General features: G+C 49.0%; 2 protein-coding genes across 2 annotated transcripts in view; one reads left to right on the top strand and one right to left on the bottom strand.

Annotated features, from left to right (window-relative positions):
* The first annotated feature begins 1,161 nt into the window (after positions 1–1,161).
* LOC139349562 (microfibril-associated glycoprotein 4-like) lies at positions 1,162–2,944 on the top strand. The gene is made up of 6 exons (XM_070990474.1): positions 1,162–1,183; positions 1,315–1,467; positions 1,775–1,813; positions 1,934–2,030; positions 2,148–2,315; positions 2,593–2,944. Exons 1-6 carry the CDS (start codon positions 1,178–1,180, stop codon positions 2,844–2,846), a joined length of 717 nt encoding a protein of 238 aa, XP_070846575.1. The 5' UTR covers positions 1,162–1,177; the 3' UTR covers positions 2,847–2,944.
* Positions 2,945–3,833: 889 nt separating this feature from the next.
* Positions 3,834–10,000, bottom strand: part of arg1 (arginase 1) — a 6,903-nt gene continuing 736 nt past the window's right edge. The window contains exons 3-8 of the mRNA XM_070990570.1: positions 8,100–8,274; positions 6,951–7,110; positions 6,641–6,735; positions 6,235–6,339; positions 5,762–5,898; positions 3,834–4,453 (exon numbers count right to left, since the gene is read on the bottom strand). Coding sequence (XP_070846671.1) covers positions 4,290–4,453; positions 5,762–5,898; positions 6,235–6,339; positions 6,641–6,735; positions 6,951–7,110; positions 8,100–8,274 — 836 coding nt within the window. The 3' untranslated portion in view covers positions 3,834–4,289. The remainder of the gene's footprint in view (positions 4,454–5,761; positions 5,899–6,234; positions 6,340–6,640; positions 6,736–6,950; positions 7,111–8,099; positions 8,275–10,000) is intronic.

Below are 10,000 nucleotides of genomic sequence, written 5' to 3'. Positions count from 1 at the left end.
TCCTCCTCCTCCTCCTCAGTGAATGCCTTCATTGTTCCATCTGTTTGTAGGTGAGAAGATGAGAAAGGTGAGCAATGATTGGATCAAATGTCAAAGTGTCACTGGTTGTCCAGCTGCAGCGTCATGGGTCCCCTGAGACGTCCTCGAGTGTTAACGTGTGTGAGTGAACCGCTCGGCGTCCTGCTGACTCTCCGGTCCGTCTCTGGTTTAGATGTTCGCATTAACACAAACATCCATGTGATTCGGAGCTCTTCTGGCTTCTGGAACGGAGCCTGGAGCTTCTGGGTTCACTTCAGCTCTGTTACTGAGGGAAGCTGCTCGCCGGGTCCATCATGGTCGCCAGGACCTGCTCGGTGTGCTTTGGTTTCTGTGGATGAAGCCTGAGCAGGATCTGCTCGCTGAGTCCTGCAGGAGCGTCGCCTCTGAGAAATGTCAGCTTCATGCGTTCGAGGCGTCTCTCCTGGGATTCATCTTAAGGCAGGAAGTGTCCTCAACCCTCAACCGTTCCTGGGTTTCTAAAGCTTCAGCCCGAACTGAAAGTTAATGAGTTCAAGTCACTTTTTCCACCTTCTGGCTGTGAAGCCGCTGGAGCTCAGTATGAAGCTGCACTGTCCCCTGTCCTCCTGTCCCCTGTCCTCCTGGTGTCCTCCTGGTGTCCTCCTGGCTGTTAAGGTGGGAATCCTCTCTTTGCTTTCGGTCTTACACTCACATCATCAGACACGCTGGCAGACAAAGGACTTCATTGAACGTTGGAGTGACAGATAAACTGAGATAAGATCATCGGCTGTGTCAATAAATTATTAGAAAATGATTGTGTTGATGTTGGACTGTTGGTTTTCAACTAAGTACACACTTCTTTTACTTTGGTATTTTTTTAATGTGTGTCTCTAAAGGTCGGCCTGGCGTGACATCAGCCGGCTGTGTATAAGCAGTGAAGACACGAAGTCTCTTCAGTTCGACCTGCAGGTGAGTTCAGACAGGTAAGCGTCCAACCAGGAGACACTACACTTATGTGTTTGTGCTGATTGAAGAGACATTTCCTTTGACTTCATGATGATTTCATGTTAAATCCACATTGATTTAAGGACGTCTCTCCCCTCGTGCTCGATTCTTCTCGTGTTTCAGAGCATCAGGATCCACATCAGCACTTCAATCACCCGTCAGCACAAATCTGACCATGAAGGTACGTTTGTTTGAGGGAGCTCAGACGAAACCGTGCAGCAGCAGCTTAGCTGGGTGCTGCAGGGACGTCCCATCAGCATCATGACTGCCAGCTTCACCTTTTCTGTGTCTCTCTTCAAGCCTTTGTTCCAGCTGCTGCCAGTCGTCTCCGTCCTCCTGCTGGCTCCACTGTTGACCAGCTGCAGCAAGCTTCCAGTGGACTGCAGTGACATCCAAAAAGAAGACACGAGCCGGCGCAGCGGGGTGTACACCATCTATCCGCTCGGACAGCGTTCTGCTAGCCAGGTACGCCTCACCTTCGCTGGCCTTTACGCTGGACTCCAACCAGGTGTCCCTTGTCTTTTCGGCGGCTGCAGAGAATAAAGAGCATTTTTATGTTAGTTTTCTGTCTTTTCTGCACCCGAGCTGTCCCTGAGACACGATCAACACAGACAGGATAGGACAGGATAGGACAGACAGGATGGACACCCACCAGGCAGCATAGACCCCCAGGCAGAGACACATGATGCTCACTGTCCACTCAGCCTCATCAGCGCAAACCTGCTTCACACATTTCTGCTGCTGTTACTGATGCGCGGCTGTCTTTGTGCAGGTGTACTGTGACATGCAGCCGAAGGGAGGAAGCTGGACGGTGAGTGCGTTCACTGAACTCCATCCAGCCTCAGCACACTGGTTTCCAACACGAGCCCACCTGCCAGGACAAATCCAGTACTGGTAAAAGCTCACGCATGCTGTGCGTTTGTCCCCTCAGGTGGTCCAGAGGAGGATGGACGGCTCGGTCAACTTCTACAGGCCGTGGGATCAGTACAAGATGGGCTTCGGTCACGCTGCTGGAGAGTACTGGCTGGGTGAGAGCTGAAACCCAACAGTCAGGACTTCATGATTCGATTTCCTCCTGAATTTAAACGTCTGTTTTAATGAATTATCTACACACTGTGGATGTGTGTGCATGTGTGTGTGCGCAGGTCTCGACAAACTCAACTACCTGACACGCAACCGAAAGTACGAGCTCCTGGTGGACATGGAGGACTTTAAGGGGGCGAAGGCGTCCGCTCACTACTCCTCGTTCTCCGTTGACTCCGAGTGTGGCGGATACAAGCTGCACGTGTCCGGATTCATGGGCGGAGATGCAGGTCAGTCAGCCGTTTCTTTCCTCCGCCCATCAAAGATGGCCGTCTGTGTGGACAGATTCAGGTTAAGATGTTGGCAGTGGTGGGATTTGAACCCATGAAAAGACAGAGTTAATCCAGAGCCTTAGACCAGTCTGGACCTCCTGGTGTCAGGCCTCCAGCATCCTTTCATGACTCCTGCAGCGCTGCGCTGAAAAATAACTCGACATTCATGGAGTCTTGAATTTCAAATGAGGGAGAAGTAAATGTGATTTTATTGGTTCATGTTGTCTCTCTGTAGGAGACGCCATGACGGCTCACGATGGACAGAAGTTCTCCACCTTCGACAAAGACCAGGACGCCTCGTCTGGTAACTGTGCCAAATCGTTCTTGGGGGCGTTCTGGTACGCAGACTGTCACAGAACAAACCCCAACGGGGTTTATCGCTGGGGGGCTGACAAGACCCTCTATGCTGTTGGGGTGGAGTGGTCCCAGTGGAAAGGTCACGACTACTCCCTGAAGGCCATCAGCATGAAGATCCGTCCTGTGCTGTAGGTCTGCAGGACCGACGTCCAGCAGAAGATCAGCTGATTTCTCTTATGATTTCTTTCTCTTTCTCTCATGTAACCTCACAAAGGGCTCGTCTTCCTGAAGTTGGCAAACCAGCTCATGTCTGTCCTGTCTTTCCATCTGCTGGACTGCTGCTTGGTTTGGACAGCAGGACAGAAGAGCCCGTCAGCTGTCCCTGAAACAGACTTTAGAGCCTGTGTGGATCACTGCGAGCAGCAAACCTGCTTTAAAACACAAACAACAGACAAACACCAGTGAAGCTCTGACAGACATCAGCATTTCCACCTTAAATAGCAGTTTCCCCCCAAAAAACATCCAGCTGAACGGCTCTACCTCTGCACTGATCCAGCTGCAGGAGGACAGAGCGTCTCTGAGGCCTCGCTCACGTCTGTCCTCACACCCCTCAGTCTGCAGTAAACACACACTCTGCTCTACAGTCCAGCTTCAACACAGCGTTTGGTGGAGGCTCCGACCTGAATGTCAATCATGATCTGCTGACGTGACAATAAATGAGAAGCTGAGCAGAAAGCTGTGATGTGATGTCTTCACTTTATTAAACACATGATCGTGAACATTATTATTATTATTATTATTATTATTATTATTATTATTATAGGGTTAGGGTCCTGTGCAGCAGGCAGTGGACAGCTGGGACACTTCCTGTTTGTGGACACTAACAGAATGTTTTTAATGTTTCATTAACTCATCAAAACGCAGTCAGTCTAAGTTTCAGGACGACTGATCGTCATGTGACAGAGCTGAGCTCAGACTGGACGGACAGCCAGAGAGTCCAAAATGGAGGAAGCTAACGTAGCTATCGTAGCTCAGCTGTGTGTCGCTGTTCATTGGTTCTTATCGCTTTCTATATTTGGTTGTGAAGGCTGTGATGATGGGACGTCGACAGACTGTGACCAACCTTCACTCAGACGTTTTTATTACATTACAATTTTATTACATTTACAGAAGATAAAATACTGCTTTTAATTTATTCGGATGCATTTACATTTGAGGTCATTTGTATCAAATTAAAGCTCAAACTATTAATGACAGTCAACAGAAAAGTGACATAAATGGATTTCTTGTTATTTATCAAGCACAAGTCCAAACATCTCTGATTCACATCGCTGAAACTGAACATCTTCTCTGACACGTTGCAGACGAAGGAATGAGTGAAAAACGCTCATGAATTCTTTTGTTTGAAAAACTCTAAACTGAGTCCTGAGCGTCCACAGGAAGACCTTCAGGTGTGTTTCTTTGGTTTGAAGCCTCACAGGTCGGACGGTTTGGTAAACAGGAGCGTGCACCTGGCTGACATCACCTCCTTACAGGTAATCTGGACGCTGAACTTGAGTTTCCGTTCAGTTCCTGGTGGCGATCAGAGATGTTTGGGTGTCCATCAGGTCAGTCGGAGAGGCCGCGTCGTCCCCATCAAGGATCGGGCAGGCGGTAGTCCGGTGGGTGGTTTCCCTCACGGAGGCGTCCGAAGCAGCTGAGCAGCAGGTCCACCGCCGTGCGGACTGTCGACTGGACTTCCTGTTCGGTCTGAGCCCTCAGAGGATTCACCTCCACCATGTCCACCCCCGACAGAAGACCTGCAGGACCAGCACAGGTGTACAGTCACGCTGGAATGACTGATCTGTGTCTACCAGCAGCAGCTCAGAGTTTCACCACATCACCACAATGCTAACGTCAACTACACGCCAATGTCAGCTACATGCTAATGTTAGCTACATGCTAGTATTAGCTACATGCTAATGTTAGCTACATGCTAGTTTCAGTTACATGCTAGTGTCAGCCACATGATAATGTCAGCTACATGATAATGTCAGCTACATGCTGGTATCAGTTACATGCTAATGTCAGTTACGTGCTGGTGTCAGCCACATGCTAGTGTCAGCCACATGCTAGTGTCAGCTACATGCTAATGTCAGCAACATGCTAGTGTCAGCCACATGATAATGTCAGCTACATGCTAGTATTAGCTACATGCTAATGTTAGCTACATGCTAGTTTCAGTTACATGCTAGTGTCAGCCACATGATAATGTCAGCTACATGATAATGTCAGCTACATGCTGGTATCAGTTACATGCTAATGTCAGTTACGTGCTGGTGTCAGCCACATGCTAGTGTCAGCCACATGCTAGTGTCAGCTACATGCTAATGTCAGCCACATGCTAGTGTCAGCTACATGCTAATGTCAGCTACATGCTAGTGTCAGCCACATGCTAGTGTCAGCTACATGCTAATGTCAGCTACATGCTAGTGTCAGCCACATGCTAGTGTCAGCTACATGCTAATGTCAGCCACATGCTAGTGTCAGCCACATGCTAGTGTCAGCTATATGCTAGTGTCAGCTACATGCTAATGTCAGCCACATGCTAGTGTCAGCCACATGCTAGTGTCAGCTACATGCTAATGTCAGCTACATGCTAATGTCAGCCACATGCTAGTGTGAGCTACATGCTAATGTCAGCTACATGCTAGTGTCAGCCACATGCTAATGTCAGCCACATGCTAGTGTCATCTACATGCTAATGTCAGCTATATGCTAGTGTCAGCTACATGCTAATGTCAGCCACATGCTAGTGTCAGCCACATGCTAGTGTGAGCTACATGCTAATGTCAGCCACATGCTAGTGTCAGCTACATGCTAATGTCAGCTACATGCTAATGTCAGCCACATGCTAGTGTCAGCCACATGCTAGTGTCAGCTACATGCTAATGTCAGCCACATGCTAGTGTCAGCCACATGCTAATGTCAGCTACATGCTAATGTCAGCCACATGCTAGTGTGAGCTACATGCACAGTCATTCACATTGAGGGTCTGCGGAGTCTCCAAAGACTCTTATTTGACTAATTTGTGAGTGGCACTCCTGTTTCCTGTCCAGGTGGCGTACCTGTCTGACAGAGCTGTTCAGCGATGTACACTCCCTCCCTGTAGGTGAGCCCTCCCACTACAGGTGTCCCGGTCGCCGGGGTAATGGAGGGGTCAATGGCATCGATGTCGTAGCTCAGGTGGATCGGTTTGTTGACCCTGTTCAGGTGAGAATATGTATGATGATGGCGTGCAGAATGACTGACTGACGTCCTTTCAGCAGCTGATCTGGAGCTTTGGATCGATCGTCGTCTTCAGTCACATTTCAGATTCCAAACTGTGTGAACGTGGACAGTAAGTCTGCTGATGAGGAAGCTGTCACACCATCAAAACCAGAGCAACTAAATGGACCTTCTGATGTTTTTTAACATCAAGAGAAGTTTTGCTCTCAGATCGCAGTTACGCTGTTGGTCAGCGGTGCTGAGGGTGCAGCGGGGTGTTAACAGGTGACTGTTTGCTCACTGGAAAGCTGGTTGTGGAGGAGGTGGAGCTCACCTGGAAGACAGGTAGTCACATGTCTCCTCCATGACTTTGGCTACACCGAGTCGATCCACCTGCGACATGGAGAACACCTTGACACCCAGGAGCTTCAGGATGTAACTGTAACAAGAGAAAACCATGTGTTTGTGCCAAACTCAGTTATTATTTATTACTGAAACACCGAACGTCCTCTTCAGGTCAATGTTAGTAAAAGTCTTGAAAATGAATCGGCTGTAACTCCCAGTACTGATGCTAACTCTGGAGCTAGCAGCTGTAGCTAACAGAGCTTTTGTATGGATGAAGGACATGAGGTGTGCTGACAAACAGCTGTCTGTTGACTCCAGTGGACAGACGGTAGATGTGCGTGACGAGGGCTGACAGTGGACTGAACTGGACCGGTCGAAGTGACCTCAGAACCTACTGCTCCGCTGGGTCCACGTCTCTCAAGCCGATGTAGACGAGATCTTTGGCCGACACGCACGGCTTCATCCAGGAGAAGTTCGGCAGGACGGGAATCTGTGGACACCAAGAAGAAGAAGAGGGTCTAAACACTGAGCTGATCCAGGACCAGAGCGCCACACGTAACGGTCGCTTTAATGGTTCATGGCTGCTTCCTGGTGTTCTGTTTGGTACGTCTCCTGCTCTATGTGACGGAGATAAAAGGATTAAAAAACCTTAGAATGAAACTAAAAACTATCCATTAAACGAACGCTGCGCTCTCATGAACTGACCTTCGAGTGCAGCTCGTGCAGGGGATAAGACATCGACTGTCCGTGGATGTTTCCAGTGTACGAGGTCAGCGGCGTGTTGATGTCGGCGTGGGCGTCGACCCACACGACGCTCAGCTCCCCGACCGCCGCCGAGTGACCGTGGATGGAGCCGATGGCCAGACTGCGAACGCACAGAGACAAGCGTGACCGTGAAACAGTGACTGAAGCGTGTAAAAAACATGGTTCCTCTCACGTCACTGCGTTCATTCGGTTTATTTCAGCGCAGCGCAGAAGGACTCATCGTGGGGACCAATCAGAGTGAATTAATGAAGGAATTCATCCAATAGTTCACCTACAACATCCTCAACATGTTAATAAAGACTGAGCTCGTCGAGGTCAGACGCTGGTTCAGGGTTTCTGGAGAGCTTTGTGTCCTCAGGTGTCTCGATGGGAAATTAACCTGAAGGGACGGATTCCTTCAGCTGGACCCAGTTAAAGGCAAACTGAAGGAGGTCCTTCAGTTCTTTCATTTCATTGGCCCAGACGGTTAAAGTCCTGCCATGACGGCCTCACACTGAGACAGAAGATGTTGGACAGCTGACAGCTCAAAGGTCTCCAGGCCGATGAAAAGAGCTCGAAGGCCGGATGAGTCGTGAGCTCCGTGTCACTGAGCCGAGCTGATCGATCGCTCGCTTTGGCCTGGACTGCGTCCTGCCGGTGGATGATTGACAGGCCGCTGCTGCACCAAAGTCAACAATCCACCAACTAACCATTTACTACAGGACGGTGAAGTACTGGACTGTACTGAAGTACAATCCTGTCCTTCAACCATTTAAAGACGAGGGAAAGTTCACGGGGAGACACGGGGACGCTGGTGTGATTCAGCACGTCGGCCTCGCGGTTGAAAAGACGTTATTGTGACGGAGAAAGGTCGCGATGGTGAACGGAAACATTTGCACTGTTGGTACGTCTGAACGGACTGCAGTGACTGTCCGTCTCCGCGTGTTTCCAGGTGATGTCCTCAAGTGATGTCACTCGAGTCGGCACCAGCAATGGCGGCGTGAGCTCACCTGAGCCGACTGTCTGCTGAGGGGTCATGAGGCAGGAAGCTTTGGAGGGACTCAGGTATGATGGAACGTTCTGTGTTTCTATAGGACGACACAAACACACCTGTGGTCTCCTCCCAGCATCACTGAGGTGTGTCCGTCCCTCTTCACAGCCTGCACCGCCTCTGACAGCCTCTGGTTGGCGCTGCCCACCGCCCGTGCATGCTTCACCAGCCCGACCGGCTCGTCCTCCACCACCTCCTCAAACGTCAGGTTCCCATAATCCTTCACTGCGCAGCCTGCAGACACACACAGGAGTCTCAGACGTGGGGACGTGTGTGATTTGAGTGACGTGACCCTTTAAAATGACAGAGCTTTAAACTCTCGTCTCTCCATCCTCTTTCTTTCTTTCTTTCTTTCTTTCTTTCTTTCTTTCTTTCTTTCTTTCTTTCTTTCTTTCTTTCTTTCTTTCTTTCCACCCAGCTTTCAGAAGCAGGTGGATTTCCCAGAATGCTCTCTGTGTGAACATGACCAGCAGGTCATCCCTCTGCATGGAAATCTGTTCATTTGGCACTTCAAAGTAAACCTGCTGCAGTGAAATGAGTGACCTATGAGATGTCTGTTACTGAGCACAACACACACACACACACACACACACACACACACACACACACACACACACGCTTCATGTGTCGACCTAACCCTACCCCTTTATGATTTGTGTTTGACGCCTGAGTTCAGACACACAAACGACGTTACAGGAACATCGTGACGATGAGTCCACAGTCATGCTAAATGCTAACAGCAGCATGCTAACATGCTCACAATGACAATGCTAACACTGTGATGTAGCATGTTAGTTTAGCCTGCTAACATTAGCCAGTTAGCAGTTAACACCAGGTACAGCTGAGGCTGATGGGAGTGTGTGCGTGCGTGTGTGCATGTGTGTATGTGTGTTTTGCCAGATCAAGGTCGGGCACCTCTCAGATACCCTCTGCTGTGTTCCATTAATAAAACTGAGAGTGTGTGTGTGGCATGACTCAGGCCACACACACACACACACACACACACACACACACACACACACACACACACACACACACACACACACACACACACACACACTCTTCCTCTAAGTCTGTAAGTCTGATCAGATTAAAGTCGTGTCCCAGATACAAACTGAACACTGACTGTGACAGTAATGATAATAAAGTTGAGTCAAAATATGCAGATGAAGATTATTATTTAAACATATTCATTTGTCCTCCACAGTGTCTCTGTCCTCAGTTTTCACCCAGTTTATTTACTTCAGTATAATTTTAAGATACAGAGTATTTTTATTCAATACTACTTTATATTGGACTTTTATGTCTGAGGCTGTGACCTCATACAAACAGCTGAGTCACGTTCTCCCTCTCAGCTTCACATTAATTATATTAACAGTTCATAACCTGAATTATAGCTGGAGGCCTGAAGAGGACAAACTTCAAAACTACAGATCGAAGAGTCAAAAGTCCAGAAGCTGAAAACATGTTTGTGTTTCTGACCTCTGACGACCCCTCAGACTGATCGGCTGACCCCTCAGAGGGGCCCGACCCTTACGTTGGCCCAAACCAGCTCACAGTATTTGAAGCATTTAAAGTAGCCCCACCTGCAGCAGCTCCACCTGCAGCAGCTCCACCTGCAGCAGCTCCACCTGCAGCAGCTCCATCAGCAACACGCTGCTCTGACACTGAAGCTTCAGTCTGAACAAAGTCTCAGAATCAGAGATCAGACACAGGAGACGTTTTACTGCATGCAGCTGACTGTACTGCAGTACTTTTACTGCATGCAGCTGACTGTACTGCTGTACTTTTACTGCATGAAGCTGACTGTACTGCAGTACTTTTACTGCATGCAGCTGACTGTACTGCTGTACTTTTACTGCATGAAGCTGACTGTACTGCAGTACTTTTACTGCATGCAGCTGACTGTACTGCAGTACTTTTACTGCATGCAGCTGACTGTACTGCTGTACTTTTACTG

This window comes from Chaetodon trifascialis, chromosome 21 (genome assembly GCF_039877785.1).
Source record: "Chaetodon trifascialis isolate fChaTrf1 chromosome 21, fChaTrf1.hap1, whole genome shotgun sequence".
NCBI classification, from domain to species: Eukaryota; Metazoa; Chordata; class Actinopteri; order Chaetodontiformes; family Chaetodontidae; genus Chaetodon; species Chaetodon trifascialis.
This window is presented reverse-complemented; position numbering and strand designations above follow the sequence as displayed.

Excerpts from the sequence above, each read along its gene's own strand:
- LOC139349562 (XM_070990474.1), top strand. Across the intron at positions 1,468-1,774 it reads GACAGCGTTCTGCTAGCCAG|GTGTACTGTGACATGCAGCC; the intron begins GTACGCCTCACC and ends GTCTTTGTGCAG. Across the intron at positions 2,031-2,147 it reads TGCTGGAGAGTACTGGCTGG|GTCTCGACAAACTCAACTAC; the intron begins GTGAGAGCTGAA and ends GTGTGTGCGCAG.